The sequence below is a fragment of the Sorex fumeus genome, unplaced genomic scaffold (assembly GCF_029834395.1).
Source record: "Sorex fumeus unplaced genomic scaffold, SorFum_2.1 ptg000046l, whole genome shotgun sequence".
In the NCBI taxonomy this organism is placed as follows: Eukaryota; Metazoa; Chordata; class Mammalia; order Eulipotyphla; family Soricidae; genus Sorex; species Sorex fumeus.
Window position 1 is genome coordinate 11,645,777 of NW_026606103.1, and position 22,083 is coordinate 11,667,859.

The 22,083-nt window shown below is 41.8% G+C and overlaps 1 protein-coding gene and 1 pseudogene across 1 annotated transcript in view; both read left to right on the forward strand.

The window, feature by feature from the left end:
• KIF27 (kinesin family member 27) overlaps positions 1 to 22,083 on the forward strand; it is a 99,568-nt gene that overhangs the window by 49,455 nt on the left and 28,030 nt on the right. Inside the window, exons 9-12 of the mRNA XM_056122468.1 lie at positions 1,586 to 1,741; positions 4,515 to 4,720; positions 8,156 to 8,353; positions 16,741 to 16,851. Of these exons, the coding sequence (XP_055978443.1) occupies positions 1,586 to 1,741; positions 4,515 to 4,720; positions 8,156 to 8,353; positions 16,741 to 16,851 (671 nt within the window). The remainder of the gene's footprint in view (positions 1 to 1,585; positions 1,742 to 4,514; positions 4,721 to 8,155; positions 8,354 to 16,740; positions 16,852 to 22,083) is intronic.
• Positions 8,410 to 13,610, forward strand: LOC130031188 (enhancer of rudimentary homolog; annotated as a pseudogene).

Genomic DNA, 22,083 nt, shown 5'->3' on the forward strand with positions numbered 1-22,083 from the left:
TTGGCTTGTGGTAGATGGCTTTGTCTACATTGAGGAACTTCATTTTCTATTTGGTGAGAGTTTTCCTCATAAACTGGTGCTGGATCTTGTCAGATGCTTTCTCTGCATCTATGATCATATGGTTTTTATTCCCCGGGATGAATTCCACTTGATCATGGTGGATGATCTTTTTTGATGAGTCGTTGGATTTTATTTCTAATATATTTTTTAAATTTTTATTAGTGAAACACTATGAGGTTCAGTTGTAGACTTACAGATTTTTGTGCTTGGGTTTCAGTTATGCAATGATCGAATACCCATCCCTCCACCAGTGCCCATTCTGCACCACCACGGATCCCAGTATCCCTCCCAACCCCCATTCCCCCATCCACCCTGCCTCTGTGGCAGGACATTCCCTTTTGTTCTCTCTCTCCTTTTGGGTGCTGTGGTTTGAAAAAGAGGCATTGAGTGGCAATCAGGTCCGGTCTATAGTCTACTCTCATCACGCATCTCCCATCCTGGGGGGATCCTCCCAACACCCTTTATTTGGTGCTCCCTTCTCTATCTGAGCTGCCTTTTCCCCTAGCAGGTGCGGCTGGCCTCCAAGCCATGGAGTAAACCTCCTGGTACTTATCTTGGCTATTCTTGGGTGTTAGTCTCCTATTTTGTTACTTTATGTTCCCAGCACAGTGGTAGGGCATTTGCCTTACAAGCGGCCAACATGGCCGACCCGAGTTCGATTCTTCCACCCCTCTTGGAGAGCCCAGCAAGCTACCAAGAATATCTCGCCCACATGACAGAGCCTGGCAAGCTGCCCGTGACGTATTCAATATGCCAAACACAGTAACAATAAGTCTCATGATGGAGACGTTACTGGGCCCGCTCGAGCAAATCGATGAACAACGGGAGGACCGCGACCGTGACTGTTTTTGTTGCTGTGGTGTGTTACATTGATTTACATAAATTCAGTTTTCTCTGCTTTCCCTGGATAAATCCTATTTGGTTTCATAATAAGATTTTGTTGAGGAATTTCACATATATATTCTTCATATATCTATAGTTTATATATGTATCAGAGGTCTATAGTCTTCCTTCTTTTGTACTTTACTTTTTCTGACTGTGAATTAAAGTGGTATGACATTATTACATGCATTTTTAAATATTTCCTCTTTTCCAGCTTTTTGGAAGAGTTTGAGCTATATGTGTCTTGGAAAATTTTTTAGAATTAATGGTGATACCATCTAGTTTAGCACTTTGTTCTTAGGGATACTTTTGATTACTCTTTTTATTTCTAAATAAAACAAAATACTTGTGATTGGTCTGTTAGACATTCTATTTCCCCTCACTTCCCTCCCCTTCCCTCTTGCCCTCCCCTCCTTACTGTACTCTGGAGTCACTCCCAGTGGCACCAGGAAACCAAAACGGGTTCCTCCAACCTGCACCCTGCGAAACAAGCACTTTACAACTGAATGATAACCTTTTTTTTTCTTATTTTCTTCCTCATAGAGACTTTTGGTAGGTTGTATGATTCTAAAAATTTGCCCATTTCTTCTAGGTTAAAGAAATTTGCATAGACATGCTCATTGCTTGTTTTTTTTTTTTAAAGACTTAAAGATCGACTGTCTGCGGGAGAGTCAAGAGTTAAATATGCAAAAGTTAAGGAACTCAGAACTGATGCTTACTGAAGCTAAACAAAAAATGAGAGAACTTACAATTGACATCAAGATGAAAGAGGATCTGATTAAAGAATTAATAAAAACAGGTAATAGTATCCTGTGAACCAGGTTTTATAAGAAAAAGCTTATAAAATTGCTTCTGATGTTATAATGTTTGCCATAGTTTTGCTGTTCAGGACAGTTCACTCTAGTATGGAGTTTGGTATAAAATGATGTGCTTTAGAACTGATACATAGATGTTAGTTTCCCAGAAACTTTGTTGTATTGGAATTTCATTGTCTAAAATATTCTAACCAGTGTGAGCTCTCTGTTGTGCTAAATCTCTATGGTACAATATTTGTGCACATTGAAAGATTCCATCTGGGAAGATATCTGAGTTGCTTTAAAGTCACTTAAGTGTTTATTTTCAATCATATTTATTTTCAAGATAAATTTTATTTTAAAAATTAATTATAAACTTTAAAATTTAAGTTTTTTATATTTTTCTAAAGATATATAGTATTTATTATTGTATTTATTCTTGAGACTTATTCTTTTTTGGAGGAGGGTGGGCCACATTCTGCGATGGTCAGGGGTTACTGTTGGCTCTTCACTCAGGGATCACTTCTGGCAGTACTGGGACACCATAAGGGGTGCCAGGGATCAAAGCTGGGCTGGCAGCATGCAAGGCAAGCACCTGACCTGCTGCTCTATCACTCTATGAGAGCTATTCTTTTAAGTGAGCCAAGCTGTAGCACTTCCCTTTATTCTCAAGCTTTGCTAGTTTGGGCATATTATATTTCTCCCCTCAGCTATGTTGAACTTGCCTTATTAGGCTTTTTAATTACTCCCCTCCCCAAGTTTGTATGAAGTGTGATTGCTTTATTTAGCTTTGATTGCTTTGAAATCAGGGAAGTAATTGAAGGAATAAAAGATACTGGAGTTCCTTTTCCTCAACTCCAATTGAAAACAATTCTGGTCACAGAACTGAAGGCAAAATAGCTTCCTTTCCTTTAAGTCAAGGATTTAATTACACCCAGATTACGTGAATAATGGAGGTTCCAAGTCCTTTAGTCCATCATGTTCTTCCCTTCCCAACCCGCTGTCTAGCTGTCAGCCTTCTCCCAGCCTTCTTTCCTCTGCTGAGTGGCCCTTGATCTCCCAGAGCCGCACCTCCCTCCTCAGAGAGGTCTCGATGCTGCGTGCCATCCTTGTCATTCCAGATTTAGAATCTTACCGTATTCTTTACTCACAGTCAAGGTCTGTGCCAGTGGTACTTTTTTAGAGAAGTATAAGAACTGATTCAGGAGAGTTTTGTTTGTTTGTTTTTGACTTGTTCATTTTGGGGCTCTGTATGGCCTGGCTTTGCGCTCAGGGATCATTCCTGAAAGTGTTCAGGAGACCATATGGGGTGGACCATAGGGATCAAGCCCCAGTTGGCTGCATTCAAGGCAAATACTCTACCTGCTGTACATTGCTCTGGCCCCTGATTTAGTTTAAATTGCTTCTCAAGTCTTTGGATTTCAAGGAACTGATTGTAGAAATATTTCATTGCCTGGAATAGATTTTTATTATTTTAGTGCTTTTTTTTTTGAGTCACATCCAACAGTGCTCTGGGTCCGGGGTCATTCCTGATGATGCTTGGGGACCATGTAGTACCAGGGGTCAAACTCACGACTCCTACATTCAAAGCCTACACTCTAGCCCTCTGGCCACCTCCCTGGATTTCACTTACTTTCTTTCAGAATGCATTAGTTATTCTAGCACAGGATGTCTAAACAAACATGTTTATAGATTTTTTTAGGAAACACATCCTGGTTGGTTTATTAAGTTCTGGAACTTATAAAGAGAAGGTTCTCTTACTCATTGGACTAATAACAGTTTGAAACTTTCCTACAGTCTCTTGGAGATAGTTATAGTGAAAGTATGCTTGGTTTTCAAAATTCTCTCACTGAAGACTTCTCACAAAGAGCAATCGATTAGTTAATAATAACAAACAACAGTTCTAATATTAACCTCCTTTCCTATTTTAATAGCTGCACAATTGGATTACATCTTATAGTCAGTGACATTATCAGGGTGTGTGTGTGTTTGTGTGTGTGTGTGTGTATGTGTGTGTATGTGTGTGTGTTTGTGTTTGTGTTTCTTAGTGGTTCATAAAATATTGGTATGTTGAGCAGTTAATGTAAAGATTCTTTAAGAAAGGTCTTGGGCCAGGAGAGAGCTCCTACCTCAAAGACTGGAGCTCCAGTTTGTTGCCCGGGTCCTGGGTTGAGTCTGGGCACTGCATCGCCTCAGGCACTGCTGGGAGCCATCTTGAGACCACCAAAACTGAAGGGGGCAAACAAAAACCACACTAACACACAAAAGATGAGCCAGTGGGAAGATTGAGTGGTAACAGATGGGGGTAATCAATAGGAATTAATGATTCAGAGGACTGTAAAAAGTTGTATTTGATGGGGATGAGTAGGCAGAGATGGATTTTTTGGAACGTCTCTTTCCTTTAGGGGCCTTCAAGAAGTGCTCAGTTTGGGGGTCCCACCAGCGATTTCTTTGCAAACCAGCTGTCAGTTCAGTGTGAGCTGGGAGGGAGGTTTCTCTGCCTGGTTCCGGCATCTCCAGACCACCCTGGTGGTAGTGGGACTCTTCAGGGTTGCTACTGGGGATGCGCTAAGGACCCTGTGGTGCTGGGAACTGAACTGGATCTGCGCCTGTGCTGGAGCACCTCCTCAACCCACTCCCATGGCTTCGTAATGCAGGGCTTTAGTTATATTACCTGACTGAAGTTTTAAGAGTATTTTTATGTTTCTGATGTTGTTTTTAATTTCTGCTTTCACACTTTAAAAACCTGTTACTACTACTGTTATTTTTATGGTGAAGGTAATGATGTGACGTCTGTAAGCAAACAATATTCTCTGAAAGTAACAAAACTTGAGCATGAAGCAGAACAGGCGAAAGTGGAATTGTCTGAAACACAAAAGCAGTTACAAGAACTGGAAAGTAAAGATCTTGCTGATGTTGCTTTGAAGGTAAAATTGCAGAAGGAGTTCCGTAGAAAAATGGATGCCGCAAAGCTTCGAGTCCAGGTAATGTTTTACATGTAATTGGGAAAAATATTCTAAGACGTTCTGCTTTTGATATACTTCACTATTAAAAACATATAATTCCATGTGTTTTTTTTCTACCAGTAAGAGAAAATGCATGGCTGCTTTTCAGTGTGCTGATAGACTTACATAGTATTTAAGGTGGGCTGGAGTGATAGCATAGCGGATAGGGCATTTGCTTTGCACAGGGCCGACATGGCCAACCAGAGTTCGATTCCTCTGCCTCTCTCGGAGAGCCCTGCAAGCTTCCGAGAGTATCTCGCCTGCATGGGAAAGCCTGGCAACCTACCAGTGATGTATTCGATATGCCAAACACAGTGACAAATCTCACAGTGTTAGTGGGCCCACTCGAGCAAATCTATGAACAACGGGAGGACAGTGACAGTGACTATATTTCTTTATCCAAGTATATTACTTTTATTTATTTTTATTTATATAGCACAGCGGTAGGGCGTTCGCCTTACAAGCGGCCAAGATGGCCGACCCGAGTTCGATTCCTCCGCCCCTCTCGGAGAGCCCGGCAAGCTACCGAGAGTATTCGATATGCCAGACACAGTAACAACAAAGTCTCCAATGGAGATGTTACTGGACCCGCTCGAGCAAATCGATGATCAACGGGAGGGCCTTTACTACTACTACTTTTATTATTTTTGCTTTTTTAAGTGACACCTGGCGATGGTCAGGGGCTACTCCTGGTTCATACACTCAGGAATTACTCCTGGTGGTGCTTGGGGGACCATATGGGATGCTGGGAATCAAACCCAGGTCGGCCACGTGCAAGGCGAATGCCCTATCCTCTGTGCTATTGTTCCAGCTCCTATAGTTTAAGTCTTGTTTGTAATTTTTTTTGTGTGTGTGTGTAAATTTAACAAAGATTTTTACACTTTCTGTATTTTGCACTAAAATGATTGCGAGTACAAGACTAAAGGATTATAGTTTGTGAATTGTCTTGTTCTTGCTTTTTCTTTTGTCTTTATTTTTTTTTAAATGAGCTGGCTTTCTGAATATGATGTTCAAAGGATATAGTGCAGAGGGAAAGAATAGACTAGTCTAGTCAAAAGAATGCACACTTGGGCATTCACTGTGCAGTTTTCTGGATTTCCTCCTGCACATCCTTGTTTTCTAAGAGTACTGATAACGTGAAAAAGAAGACACATCTTAAATAAGCCCAGCAGATACATTTCAGACATCAAAGGAGAGACACAGTCTTCACATGCATTTAAAGATACTTCTGTGCTTTTGACATATCTATGCCCTTGGGAATGTAAATGAAAGACATAGCAGATAAACAGGGACAATAGGCCTCATTGATGTTTATAACATACATCAGTATATACAATGTATATATATAGCAAGGGTTTTTTTGTTCTCTTTTTGGTCACACCCAGTGATGCTCAGGGGTTCTTCCTGGCTCTGTACTCAGGAATTACTCCTGGAGGTGCTCAGGGGACCATAAGGGATACTGGGAATCGAACCTGGGTCAGCCCGTGCAAGGCAAACACCCTACCCACTGTGTTGTTGTTCCAGCCCCTACATAACAAGGTTTTTATGTGCATTATTTATTTGAAGTGAGGGTCACCTTTTTAAAAATTGTGGTTTAGGCAACATGGTTACAACAGTGTTAATGTTTATGGCTTTTTTGGTTGTTGTTTTGTTTTTGGGTCATACCTGGCAGTTCTCAGAACTTACTCCTGGCTCTGCACTCAGGATCCCATATGGATTGCTGGGGATTGAACTCGGGTTGGCAGCATGCAAGGCAAACTGCTTTCCTGCTATCCTATCTGGCCCCTGTTTATGGCTTTTGATGTAAATGCAGTTACTAGCCTCCACCAGTGTGCCCAGGACCCTCCACCACTGTTCTTCTATTACTACTTTTCCCAAGTGTGGGTACTTTAACCCTATTTTTAAAATTAGTAAATGAAGATTGAGAAAGGAAAAAACTTATTTAGAAATACACCAAGTGTGATCTCTGTACTACTTGTCAATATGTTAGAAAATATTGAAATGCTAGTATTTTAATTATCTGTATCACTGTCGTCTCCATGGTTCATTGATTTGCTTGATCGGGTGCCAGTAACATCTCTATTCATCCCAGCTCTGAGATTTTAGCAGCCTCTCCTTACTTGTCCTTCCCAATGCTGCTGTATTGGAGGCTCTTTCAGGGTCAGGGGAATGAGGCCCATTATTGTTACTGTTTTTGGCATATCGAAAACGCCACTGGGAGCTTGCCAGGCTCTGCCGTGCGGGTGGGATACTCTTGGAAGCTTGCCGGACTCTCTGAGAGGGATAGAGGTTAAGCCCATATATAAGAGAATACAGGCAAGTATGTTAAAATCAAACACATGCATGCTGCTTTAGGTACATCATTGGGCTAGACTGATGTACCAGAGGTCATGCCAGGAGCTTTGTTTTATACTCTCTTGGCCGTTGATGAGATTACATGGCACCAGAGGCAGTTTGTGGGCGTGACTGCCAAGTTACTGGAAAATGGGGGATCTGGGTGGAGGAGGCCCAGTTCTGACCCAAGCTGCATTCTGGAGGTTTTTGGCTGCTGGGGCTCTCCTTGGGGCAGGGAGGGAGACTCTACCCGTCCCCCTCTGAGGGGCCCCGGTGTAGACAGCCTAGCATGGGGGCAGAGTATTTTAATTAGTGTAATGAAGTGATTTCAATTTTAGAAGTTAAAATTGATTTTTTTTTTGGATATCATAAATTGAACCCAGGAATTCTCAAGTACCCAGCATATGCTGTTCTACTATGTTGCACTTCTAGTACTTAAAACCTTTTGTTTTTTAACCACCCCTGGCAGTGCTTAAGACTTGTGCTGATCTTAACGCACACATCTTTCAGGTATTCACTATTGAGTGTGATATTAGCTGGATGCACGAAACCCTACAATTAACAGTATTGTAAATTATAGTGACTAAAAATATTTTTTTTCATTTAGACAATTTTCTTTAATTAACGATGAAGACACTACAGTTCTAAGTACCAGACAGAATGGGGGTGGGGTGGGGAAAAGAACAGAATGAAAATAAGCATAACACTATAAAGAAAACTTGGAAAAGTGAAACACTTCTAAATAAATATATATATATATATATCTGGCCTGGTTCCCATTACATATATACATAAGACATCACATTTATTCTTTTTGGTTATCTGGTATCAGGAAGTCTCATCATTGTTTTTATCTGGTGAAAAGTAGGATGATTGCCCAGTTACAAGCGTAAATGTTTTCTACAGAACTGCATAGAAAAAAATGGGTTTCTACACGTGCATGCAAAAAAATGTATAATATAACAGTGACCCAATCAAAAAAAACTGCAAAATACTCATGCTTGCCATTGAATGTAAGAGGTGTTTATTTGAAGCTAGTGAGATGCAGTTTTTACTTTGAAATGTTTCATTTGACTACAGGTCTTACAGAAGAAGCAACAAAGTAGTAAGAAATTGGCATCACTGTCAATTCAAAATGAAAAACGTGCCAATGAATTGGAACAAAATATAGATCACATGAAATATCAAAAGGTACAGCTACAAAAAAGACTCCAAGAAGAAAGTGAAAAGAAGCAGCAACTGGATGCAGAAATTAAACGGGATCAACAAAAAATCAAAGTAATGTCATACTTCTTTGCTTAGCATAATACGAAACGTTAAGTGGCTCTGAGGTGATGGATTCCAGGATCTTGGCCCATTTGGCTTTTGAAAGGAGCAGTCTCGGCTTCTCCTTGGCCGCTGTCCTCATCACTAGACAAGGCTGTGGTGGCCTGAGTAATATCTGTAAGGTTTTGTCCGTAAGTGATGATCCAATTTCTCTATCTGATGCTTTAATTTCAGATACTTAAGTCAAAAACTTAAGTAAGATAAAACTAACTTTCTAAGGTAAAGGTAAAGGCCCTCCCGTTGTTCGTCGATTTGCTCGAGCGGGCCCAGTAATGTCTCCATTGGAGACTTTGTTGTTACTGTGTCTGGCATATCGAATACGTCACGGGGAGCTTGCCAGGCTTTGCTGTGCGGGTGAGATACTCTCGGTAGCTTGCCGGGCTCTCCAAGGGGGGCAGAGGAATCGAACTCGGGTCGGCCATGTTGGCTGCGTGCAAGGCAAACACCTTACTGCTGTGCTATCGCTCCAGCCCCTAACTTTCTAAATAAAAGATAATTTGAGTTTTATCTCCCATATTTAAAGTGCTTTGATATGCATTGTCCGTGTGGCCGCATGAAAGAAAAGCACAGATTAAATGGCACCCTCTCATTCCGAGTGTGCAGAAAATCCAGGGACCTGTATGCTGTAGAATGAGTTGGACTGGGAGGTGTGTCAATCTGATGCTTGGCAGGCTAGCAGGGGTTCAAATCCCAATGTTCAGTTCCTTACAGAATTATTTATTTATATTTATTTATTTGCTTTTTTTTCTTTTGGGTCACACCTGGTGATGCACAGGGGTTACTCCTGACTCATACACTCAGGAATTACTCCTGGTGGTGCTCAGGGGACCATATTGGATGCTGGGAATTTAACCCAGGTCAGTCGCATGCCAGGCAAACACCCTACTCGCTGTGCTATTGCTCCAGTTCTCAGAATTACTTATTAAGAAAAATCATTTACCCTGTCTATTCTATTTTTACCTAAAATAGTCTCAGTCATACTTCCTTTATAAGGCTTTTTTGAAACATAGGATGATAATGATAGCAACGATAGTAACTACAATTATCTAACACTATGTACCAGACTAATGCTAAACTCAAACCAAATAACATAATTAATATAATTAGAAATTCTTTAGTTTTCTTTGGGTGGGGAATATAATCTAATCTCAGACTTTAGCTCCTTAAATGCTCATTAACTTATGCTCCATGCTAAATTCTTGATTATTTCCTAGAGAGAAGGTTCAGGGTTTATGGTACTTGTCATACGTGATGCCTTGTTTGATCTCTGGCACTGAGTACTTCTGGGTGTGACCCTGCAGCACAGAGCTGGGAAGAACTCCTAGAATCATGACTGTGATCCCAGCCCCTCCCTCCAAAGGAGCACTTAAGTCAACAGTTTTAAATGGGTTTGTTAAGTATTTCATTGGGGCTGGAGCGATAGCACAGCGGTAGGGCATTTGCCTTACACGCGGCCAACATGGCAGACTCGAGTTTGATTCCTCCGCCCCTCTCGGAGAGCCCGCAAGCTACCGAGAGTATCTCGCCCGCACGGCAGAGCCTGGCAAGCTCCCCGTGACGTATTGGATATGCCAAACACAGTAACAACGAAGTCTCCAACGGAGATGTTACTGGGCCTGCTCGAGCAAATCGACAATCAATGGGAGGGCCTTTATCTTTTTTAAGTATTTCATTAAGATACAGTTCACTGGATAGGAGCGACAGTACAGAGGGTAAGCCACTTGCCTGCATATGCATCTGACCTGGGTTCTGTCCCCAGCACCACATATGGTCCCCTTAGTCAGAGCCAGGAGTAAGCACTGAGCTCAGCTCAGGCCAACTGTACCTGCCCCTTACCCCCAAAGAAAAGATACAATTCACCAGTGTAATGTGATGTCAGTGGGTTTTGGATTAGGCTTGTTTATCTTTGAAACCTCAAAAATAAATTTTACTGGTGTACTGTGATTTATAATACTATTAATGATGATTTCATTTGTAACTCCAACACTGCATACATCACCAATGTCTTCTCTTTCCCACATCCCCAGTATTCCTCCCTTTCAACATTCTCAGACCTGCAGACTCAGTTCTGTGGATCACTTATCCAATTATGTTGCCTTTGCCCTTTTGTTGTTATCTTGCTTTATCTTTAAGTTCCACATATGAGAAAGATCATTATTTATCCTTTTTTATCTTGACTGACTTCACTCATCATGATTTCCTCTGACTCCATCTATGTTGAGACATGATTTGGTCTTTCTTTTTTTAAGTTAATTTGATTTTTGATTTCTCCCTTACATTTTATATAAGCTTTGTGGTTTACAGAGTTGTTCATGATGATTTGTTACAGGTATTCAATATTCCAACATCAGTTTCACCATCATTTCACCTTCCCTCCACCATTATCTTCAATTTTCCCAAGCACCCCGTAAGCCAGCCCCCACAGCAAGCCCTCAATAATTTATTTAATATTGCTTGTTATCAATAATTTGCTAAGAGAATGGTCAAAAATATTTCCTTAGAAGAAAGTTAGTGAAGATTGTTGTATCTCACCTAGAAGCCATTAAGTACTTGATTACTAAAATGTTGTTTTAGATTAAGTCTTCTGTGTTTGTATTTGGTTAATCAAGATTGGTTGCCTTCTATATTATATCTCATCCAATTTGGTGTGCTACTACTAGTTTATTAGAGTTGTAGACTTTGAGATATTGTGAATGTGGCCATGTACTCCAGGAAATCCAGAATTTGTCAGTGGGGTGATACAGCTGGAGTTGAATTTTTTAATTTTTTATTGAATATCCCTGAGATAGACCATTACAAAGTTGTTCATGATTGGATTTCAGTCAATGATCCAACACCCATACCTTCACCAGTGTACCTCTCCCACCACCAATGTCCCCCATTTCCCTCCCACCATTCCCATCACCACCACCCCCACCCCAGACACACATGCACACATACACACAACCTGCCTCTATGGCAGGCTCTTTTCTTTCTTTCTCTCCCTTTTGTGCGTTATAGTTTTGCAATATAGGTACTAAGAGGTCAGCCCTCCTGACTCAGGCTGGCCCGAACTCTAGTGTACACTTCCGAGGCCCAACTTGACCACCCCCAACCCCCAGAGCCTCTCCTTGGTCTTCAGGTGCCTCTGGCTGAACCCTGCTGCTCTTCTTGGGAACCTCGCCAGCTCTCTCTACTTGGCCAAGGGGAAACGTCTTCATTGTTCTCCTCCTCCACTGCCTGGCGGTTCTCTGTCTCCCTCTGCTCCCCCACCCCCCGCGTCCGCCACTCTCTCTCATAGCTAAGGGTTTGTCTGTAGTACTGTAGCACTATCCTCCCATTGTTCATCAATTTGCTTGAGTTGGCACCAGTAACGTCTCCATTATGAGACTTGTTACTGTTTTTGGCATATTGAATACTCAGTGGGGAGCTTGCCAGGCTTTGCCATGTGGGCGGGATACTCTCGGTAGCTTGCCGGGCTCTCCAAGAGAGACAGAGGAATCAAACCTGAGTCAGCAGAGTACAAAGCAATGGTAATGCCTTACCAGCTGCGAGGGTTTGTCAATCTTGTTAAATCTTTCAAAGAACTACTTCTGATTTCACTCATCTCTTCTGTATTGTTTTCTTGTTTTCTGTATTATTGATTTCCAATCTTTTTTTTTCTCTCCTGCCTTGTAGTTGCTTTGGAATTCACTTGTTTTCTTTTTCTAGTTTTTTTAGCTGAGAGCTTAGATAATTGATTTCAGCCTTTCCTTTCTTCCTGGTGTGCACTGGAATAGCTAGAAACTTTCCCCTGAGCACCACCAGGAGTAATTCCTGAGTGCATGAGCAAAGAGTAACTCCTGTGCATCGCTGGGTGTGACCAGAAAGCAAAAAGCAAAAAAAAAAAAGAACCAAAAAAACAAAACAAAACAAAACAAAACCCCAGGTTGACCATGTGCAAGGTAAGTGCCCTACCTGCTGTACTGTCTCTGGCCCGATCCAGTTATTTGGTAGCATGTTTTTTAGTTTCCACATACTTAATCTTTTTTCTCCATTTTATTTTTTGATTTGTTTTTACTTTTGTGACTGTGGTCTGAGAAGATACGTGGTATGATTTCTGTTCTTCTGGTTTTGTGGGATGGTCAAGTTGTATCCCAGCGTGTTATTTATCCTGGAGAATGTCCTATGTGCAGTAAAGAAGAATGCATTCATTTTCTATTTGCTAGAACCAGTTCTTCTAGTGTTTCATTTAGGGCATTTACTTCTTTATGATGTTTTGCCTGGTTGATCTACCTAGTGCTGAGAGTGTCATGTTGAAGTCTCCAGCCACTCTTGTGTTGCTATTGATGTTTCCTGTGATCTCTTAGAAGTTCCTTTGTAAAGTTTACTGCCCTTTCATGTTGTGCATCTTTGTTAAAGAGAATTAAGCCCTCTTGATCTATTGATTAGCCTTATGTAATGTTCTTCTGAAAGTTTTTCTGTTGTTGTTTTGGGGCAACACCCTATGATTTTCAGGCCTTTCTCCTGACTCTGCTCTCAGGAGTTGTTCCTGGTGGGACTCAGGACCATTTGTAGTACAGGGGATTAAACCCTGATTGGCTGCATGCAAGGCAAGTGCTATACCCACTATACTATCATTCCATCCCATATGCCACAATTTTTTAGCTAATCGTCTGTTATTAGGCAGTTGGGTTGTTTTGTAGCCTCACTGCAGTGAAAATTGGACTTAATGACTGCCCTTTCTCTTACTCCTGCTACTTACTCCTCTACTTCATTCATGCATAATTGCTGTCCAGTCTGCCCAAACCATATTCTTGTAATTTAAGCATTCTTTAAAGATTTCTAAGCTCTCTTGTATAAGAATTATTAAGCCGGAGGAGGTGGGGGAGGAGCGGAGGAGGCGTTGGCAGGGTCTGCATCGAAAGTGTTGGCGCCATGTCTCATATCATTTTACAGTTCAGCCCCCCCAAAGGCCAGAAGGCAGAACTTATGCTGCCTATGAGTCTATGAATGAATGCATGAAGGTGTTTGTGAAATGTCCGAAGAACTTCTGAAGAGAATGAACCCCAGCAGCTCCTCTGTTACATATGATATCAGTCAGTTTGATTTTATTGATGATCTGGCAGACCTCCACTGTCTTTTTTACTGAGCTGATACCCAGACATACCAGCCTTACTACAAAGACTGGATTAAAGACAAGATCTACCTGCTTCTTTGTCAGCAGGCCCAGCAGATGATCGGGAAATAGTTGAGCTGGAAGCATTAGGGGGACAGGGGTAGACTTGGAATATAGGTCTGCACAACAAACTCTAGTGGATGTTTTGTATTTTAATAATCCTGTTTCCATTTGGTACAATCTAAGCCAGGGTTTAATGTATTGAATGAAATATGACAATCTTGTTCAATCTGAAAACCCCCATTCCCTCCTTCCCTCTTCCTAACCCCTCCCCACTTCTTTTACTTAAAAATTAATATGATGTTTTAAACAGAGGTTGTTTTTTGTCAGTTATTGTTGGTTTCAGCCCTTCGAACTATTTGTGTCCACTTCACTAACCATTCTTCAGAATCGGGTGGCGGGTGGGTGATGACACAGTTATGTCCACAAGATAAAATCTTAGTGAAAGACAAATGTTCTTTAGTTTAAAAAAATAATTATTAAGTCTTTAGTCTTTTCCTTCCCCATGTTTCTCTAAGATAAATAGTCCAGTGTGTCTGGTGATTGGATGTGTAACTTTTATGGATCATATAGAAATGGAAGAAATTTCCAGAGTTTTAGTGGTCCCTTTGTGTGACTGGCTGGAATGTGCTCTTCCTTGTCCACTTTGCTTACTGGCCTCTGATAATAGCCCCTCATGGCTGGTGCACTTGGAGAATCCTAACTCTGGTCTGGCTTCCAGTTTAGAGCACATAGGGACTAAGATTTATTTCTTCTGAGGATGGCAATATAAGTCCCCTGATGGCAATATAAAAACCCTACCTAGAGGGTTAGCCCAGTGACTCATCTTTTTTTTGTTGTTGTTTGTGCATCACACCTGGTGATGCACAGTGGTTATTCCTTGCTCTGTGCTTGGGAATTATTCCTAGTGGTGTTCAGGGGACCATATGGGATACCACCGAGCAAACGTGGGTTGGCCATATGCAAGGAAGGTGCCCTGCCCACTGTATTCTCTCTAGACCATCACTTTTTTTTTTGGTGGGGGGAGGTTGGGCACACCCAGCTGTTATTTCCAGGACTTACTCCTGGTTCTGCCTTCAGTGATGCCTAATGGTGAGCTCAGGGAACCATAAGGGCTTTGGGGGATTGAACCTGGGTCAACCATGATTTATCCACAGTAGTATCTCTCCAGCACTCCATCCTCACCTCCAGCGACTCATCTTGCCTTCAGTTTTATAATCATCTCCCAAGGATAAATTGGTTCACAACTCAGGATCAACGTACTTCCAAGCTTGAGGAGTCCCAAATAGTCTTTTCAGACATACTGCTCAGCTCTTTCAACAAATCTGTATAGTCAATTTGTCTTTGGGGCCACTGTCCTGTCTTTGGTACTGTTACTTATTTACCCTTTTATTGGACAAAACGTAAGATCAAAATTGGGGTATAGCTTTCTGACTTTTTCCTCCTCTCGGCCATTCCTGGGCCAGAACATGGTAAGCTTTTTACTTCCTTTTTTGTCTTTTTGTTTTTAGGCCACACCTGGTTGAACGCAAGTTTTCCTACTGATGCTGTGCTCAGCGATCTTAGTTTTTTAGTTGTAGAAACTAAGAAAATGAGTAGATGAAGGCTTAAGCTATTTAGGGGAAAAATGCTATTAGTCCCTTACTAATCAATCAATGTGGTGGTGCTGAGGATAGGTCCTGGGCCAGCCGTACCTTCTGTACTATGCCCCCCCAAACCCCCATTTTACTTCCTTTCTGTCAATACTTCTGGAACTTGTGGAGAAGGTAGTTTCTATTTCATTGCTAAGTGTCCAGTTCAATATATTTATAAAACATCACTAACAAAAAATTATAGAATTTAAAATAGAGATTCAACAGATATAAAATTATTCTGTTACATTTATGTGAAATTTTTTTAAACACTTAAAATTTTTGTGCTTACCTTTTATAGTAAAGGCCCTCCCGTTGATCGTCAATTTGCTCGAGCGGGCCCAGTAATGTCTCCATTGGAGACTTTGTTGTTACTGTGTTTGGCATATCGAATACATCACGGGGAGCTTGCCAGGCTCTGCCGTGCGGGCGAGTTACTCTCGGTAGCTTGCCAGGCTCTCCGAGAGGGGCGGAGGAATCGAACTCAGGTAGGCCATGTTGGCCGCGTGTAAGGCGAACGCCCTACCGCACAGCGGTAACAACAAAGTAACAACAAAGTCTCCAATGGAGACATTACTGGGCCCGCTTGAGCAAATCGACGATCAACGGGAGGGCCTTTACTTTTACTTTACTTTTTACCTTTTATAGATCAGAAAGAGAAAGTATGCAGACCAGCCCACTTTCACTTATGGCCTCCTTTCTAATTCATGCTGAGCTTTATCTTTAATTAAATTTATTTATTTTGTTGCCACACCTGACTGTGCTTGGGGCTACTTCTAGTTCATTGTTCAGGGGTTTGCTTCCTGATCCTCCTGGGGCATGGGGGACTCTGCAGTGCCAGGTGTTGAACCCGAGCCCCTGTATGCCAAGTGTACACTCAACCTACAAAGTTGTCTCTCCACCAGACTGTGGAGTGTTGAGTGTGTTGAGTGGTGGGCTGCAGTAAATCTTTGAACCCCAGAGGGTGTCATGAGCATTGGGCCTCCGACACTTAAGCTGTGCATGGGAGCTGAAGGGGTTTGGACGACTGTCATCTGCCTTTTGAAGCTTTCCATTTGCTGCAAAGATCTGATTTTTGGAATATCAGAAACAATATTATTCTTTGTTTGCATTTCTAATGTAATGAATTCTCATATCCTCATGATACAGAGGTACTTTGGACAAACTTGTGAAGGTAAAGAGCTCAGAAAGAAGAGAAAAGCACACAAATAATTTTAAAACTCTTAATTACTTTTATCCTAAGTTGTAAAGAATGAAGGAAAGAAACCGTTTTGGGTTGGTGGTTTGATTTCAGTTCAGAATGTGTGCAGTCTGAATTTCTGCTGGATTCCCCAGCCCTTCAAAAATTGTTTTTTTTAGTAAAGCATGATTTTTGCTCTGATATTGGTTGATTGGTAAGGGACTAGTAGTATTTTTTCTCACAAATTGCTTCATCCTTCGTCTACTCATTTTCTTAGTTTTCACAACTAAGAAAGTAAATATTAGGAAAATTATTATGTGTTTAAATGTTTAACAATGTCCAGATAGCAGAAGTATAAGGTGTTTTGATTTTTGTTACTTCTGTTATACAGGAACTGAAGTTAAAAGCAGAACAGGACACTCTCAAACATAAAGATGAGAACTTTGATGTACTTAAGATGAAAAGGAGAAAAGATGCATTTGGAAATACGGACCAACTCCAGGTTTGTCAAATCTGTTTTGTATTTCTTAGTCTCTCTTTCATATGATGTTTGTCTAAATAGAGGACTTAAAATTTAAAAAAAAATTTAGGCACCATGATTTATAGTTACTCACAGTTTCAGGTATCCAATGTTCCCAAACCTATCCCATCACCAGTGTCAGTTTCCCTCCACTAAGGCCTCTCTTTTTCTACCCCAACCCCCATACCCTGAATGCCTCCTTGAGAAGTTCATTTTTTAAGTTTATTGGAGTTTGGATCTCCTGCTTTCAGTTTTGTTGGTTCTATGGGTCAGATGCATGGTTACATGACAACTCTTCTCCGCTCCTGCCCCTGCTTCCTGCCATTGGTACCTCCCATCTGCCTCTGCTTACTCTACCCACTCCAGTTTCTTTCCTCCCTATCCTTAGGTCTCTAGTCCAGGTTCCAGGGCAATCTAGATATCAGCCTTTGTTGCCTTGCTTTCCCTTGTCCTTTAATTCTGTATATCACAGATAAGTGAGTTCATCTGCTACTTGTTTTGCTTCTTCTGACTTACTTTGCTCAACTTTCCAGTTCCATTCAAGTTGTAGGAAATTACATACTTTTATCATTCCTTGCAGCTGTGTAATATTCCATTGTGCATCTATACCACCTTTTTATTATCCACTCATCTGTTGCTGGACATCTAGGTTGATTCCATATCCTAGCTATAGTGCTAAGTGCTGCAGTTAACAATGGTGTGCATGTGTCCTTTTGATTTTTTTTTTTATTGAATCACTGTGAGAACAGTTACAAAGCTTTCAGGTTTAAGTCTCGGTCATACAATGATCAAACACCCATCCCTTCACCATTGCACATTTTCCACCACCGAAAACCCCAGTATAACCCCCCACGCCTCACCCTGCCAGTGTGGTAGATGATTTCCACTTTATTCTCTCTCTACTTTGATTACATTCAATTTTTTGACACAAGACCTATCATTATTATTTGGAATTTTCCCCCAACATTCAGACCTGCCAAGAAGGCATCTTTAGATAATTTGTTTTCTATTGCTGATTACTGGTTTTGGCATATTGAATACACCATGGATAGCTTTCCAGGCTCTGCTCTGTGGGTGGGATACTCTCGGTAGCTTGCCATGCTCTTCAAGAGGGATAGAGGCTTTTAGGGCAGCCTCTACTCGCCCTTGCAGGTGTTCCCATGGTTCAAACCATATTTGAACCCTATCAAATATGGTACCTGCTCTCCACAAGGCTCCCATGCAGCCGCCATCTTTCTTTCCAGAGGGGAGAGGGCGGAAGGGAGCAACACCCTTTCCCCTCCAGGCACACATGATGGCGTGGTTTAACGCATAGTCCATTCACTTTTCTGCTCCAAGCTACTGGGTTCTGCATTAAGTCCTTGTGCTTCTGGGGCCATGGCCGTGCTGGAGAGCCGCTCGTGGGGGGCAACTGGTGACCTCGGTAGGGCATGAAGGACGGGCCGCAACGGCCCCCTTCCCATGAGGTTTTAGTCGCCCCCACACCCCCGGCTCATACCTGCTGTCCACATGGCTCCCATGCAGCCGCCATCTTTCTTTCCAGAGAGGAGAGGGCGGAGGGGGAATGATAATATTTTATAAAGGTCTGGAGAGATTTCTACCAAGAGCTGCTCAGTTAAGATTTGTTTGTATGTCTCTGGGATCATGGCTGTTAAGGGGTTTAATAAGTAGCCGGGGGCCATTTGTGGGTGTCATCTCAGCACAACTAGGAATTTTTGATGAAGGTGATGCATTCATAACCCAATTGCCAACATCCTTAATTTCCTAAAGAACAGCACAGTAGAAGACAGTTCTTTGTAGGAAGATGCTGCTGCCCCACGTGTTGTTAAAGTGTGTGTCAGTGAAAGAATCTCAGACTGAGTGTCATCACCCACAACTTCACTTGGTTTGTCTCCATACTCTTGATCTTTGTCCTTATCTATATTCTAAATTCTCATTCTCCATTGCTCAGACATTTTCTTGAAGAGAGCAAATAGGGAGCTTCTTAATTGGCTTTCTTTGGTTCTTGGCTGATGTTGTTCATCTTCAATGGTTTAGTTAATATATTAGGAAGGGCTTAAATATAATCTATTGAGGGAAAATCAAAGTTATATATTTTATTTATTTATTTTTTTAAAGTTCTATATTTTAAATTAATACAATCACTGTCACTGTCCTTCCGTTGTTCATCGGTTTGCTCGAGTGGGCCCAGTAACGTCGCCATCATGAGACTTCTTGTTACTGTGTTTGGCATATCGAATAGGTCACAGATAGCTTGCCAGGCTCTGCCGAGCGGGCGAGATACTCTCGGTAGCTTACTGGGCTCTTCAAGGGGGGTGGAGGAATCGAACTTGGGGTGGCCTTATTGGCTGCGTGCAAGGCAAACGCCCTACCCGCTGTGCTATTGCTCTAGCCCAAATGAGTACAATAGGCTTTTGGTTTTGATTTTGTTTGGAGTGCCAGGGATTGGACCTCGGGATGTGAGCAGGCCCTCTGCAGTGACCACATTCCTGGCTTTCACTGTTAGTCTTTATCTTTCTTATACCAAGTGCAGAGGAGCCCCTTCCTTTATTGTTTGCCTGAAAATTTAAAGTTTTACATCAATAGATTTACTACACATTTTTCAAAGCACAACTAAACCCTTACATACTCTGTTATCTGGGCAGTGATAAATCTTTCAGATTCCAGATAAAACCCTCCGTTTCTTGTTTACATAGCATCTATGTGTTAGCTGTACACAGAAATTGTCAACAGCTTTAATATTTTTCTGTTTTCCTTCAGTGAGAAGAAAGGAGAATGGAAAAATAACCTCTTACTTATAAACGTCACAGTCAAGGAATTTTTGAAAGATCTGTTGAAGTTAATTGATAGACTTTATAAGGTCTCTTGTATAAATCTTTGAAGTATAACGTGATGTGCATAGTTGATCTGGGACCGCCTTCCAGATCATATTAACTGTAATTTTCTGCCAGAGTAGCCTAGGCTTCGATACTGTTTGTATGTGTGCTAGTGCTCCTGAGGCCATTTCCTGCCTGGGTCTGGGTGGAAGATCGCGCAGCTCTGGGTGTGCTTGCCTTGGCCACTCTGCTCTCTTTTCCTTGTACAGTTACCATCTTATAGATTTCATAGAGATTTCCAGGAACTGGGTTTTATTAAGTTTGAAGGAAAACTACTTGCATTAGTAAGAAAATACTAATAGTGGCTTCCTATTGTTTTGGTGGCATTACTTTGTTACTGTTTCTGCAGTGTGGATTTGTGCTTGGTAGAGGCTATCAGATTGTCACAGTCCATTCATTTGTGCTTGGGTATACATAATTTGAGAGTACTAAGACTGCAAGGCTTATTTGGAGACTTTTTCAGTTCTCTTTATTTTATAATTAATGTTGACACGCTGCAATGCAGGTTGTGTATTGTGTGCTCCATCATTTGTTATTGACTGTTGTGTGATCACTGGTTAATTGACTGAATCAGGATTTATTTCTAAAATGTATTTTAATACATAGGGGTGTAGGAAAGGAGAGAGGAAGGAAGGAAGGGAGAAGGAAGAGAAGGAAGGAAGGGAGGAAAGGAGGGAGGGAAAAAGGAAAGCAGGGAGGGAGGGAAGGAGTTTCAGTGAGGTGGCAAACTCTTAGGATAAGCAGCATTGTAAATGCTATGATGAAGATGCACACAAAGAAAAAGATTCCCGGCCTAACCTCAGAAGTAACCATGTGAAGAAACCTGTTATTTTTTTTTGTCAGTCTAAAAAATCCCATACTCTATCATAAGTGAATAGTACCTGTGTAATCTCTGGCAGGCTAGGGACCCTACGGCACTCTCTCTCTCTCTCTCACTGCCTGCGTTCGGTGGACTCGAACTGCTCACCCATCGGGAATAGCCAGCGCCACGGGCAGATGAAGGAGGAACCGAGGCTGCCAGACTGGTTGGCGATCAGTTGCTGTTTATTCCATTCTCCCCAGTCTCACTTTCCCAGTCTCTCTGAGCCCCTCCCCTCATTCTAGTTTCACAGTGCCCCTCATTCCCATCTCCTCCTCTCTCTCCACTCATCTTTCCATGCTCCCTCTCGCAGCCGCGTCTCTCTCTCTCTCTCTCTCTCTCTCTCTCTCATGTCTCCCCAGCACCCCTACATTGGGGGTAGCCACCACACCCCATCAAGTAGTCAGGTAGCACAATCAACATATCGAAGGCCCTTTCTGATCGCCCATCAGACTCAAGGGTGGAAATACCACCTGGGAGTGTTCCTCTTCTCCTTAGTCCAATAACTTAATTAATATCTTCTACTTCTTAATATTTTTTGTATGGAAACAGTAAGAGATACATTGAGCTTATAGGGTGGCTCTCCTGGGGACATCTCTCTATAGATCTCAGACCACAGTGCTCAGGTCAGATTAATCTTTCCTAACCCTAGCAGGGTCCTAATCTAGATGTTTCTTTTTGGATCATGACAGAATTTGTCCATGACCATGCTCTTAACTTATAGTTAAGTATTATGGCGCTTTTTGGCCAGGCCCATTTTGATGCCAGGGTATCTCACTGCTTGCCCTGGGTCCATCCAGTCCCTCATTGGGACCCTGCTTTTGGGATGCTAGGAAGTAAGGGCAACTGACACTTAAGTAGAGAGAACAGATGCCCAGGAGTGAATATCATTTGGAGTCAGTTAACTCCCAAGTTACAAAAGCATAATATTAACTGTCTTCCTGTGTCTGTGCAAAAAGGACATTGCTCTGAATTGACTATGCTAAGGACTTAAGTAGAAGAGAAAAGCAATATTTACAAGTTAACAGAGTCTGGTTAGGAGGTAAAGGTGATTCACCGGTTGGAGAAGTAGAGCACAAAGAAAGAAGTTACAAATAAACACAGGGGAATGAGAGCACTGTGATGGGAGTAACCCAATAAACCTAAGCTCCTTGTGACAAGGCAGAATGGACAAACCAATTTATCCTACAAGTACCTTTAAAAGAAGTTTGCTCATTTTTGGAGGGGAATGGGTACTCCCAGATGCTGTACTAGCTTGCAGCCCCTGGTTAACTAGAACTGCTTATTGCATTAAAAAAAGTTTATTTTTTTTCTGATGTGGCATAGATTTACAATACTGTATATGTTTTTAAGGTCGCAATTTTAGGCTTCTTCAAAATGTTTTGCCTTGCCGCAGCCACCACCGGAATAATACTATTGGACACAGTCCAGTGGCTCTTCCCTTCCTCCCTCTTCTGGTAACCCCAGTTCTGTAATGAT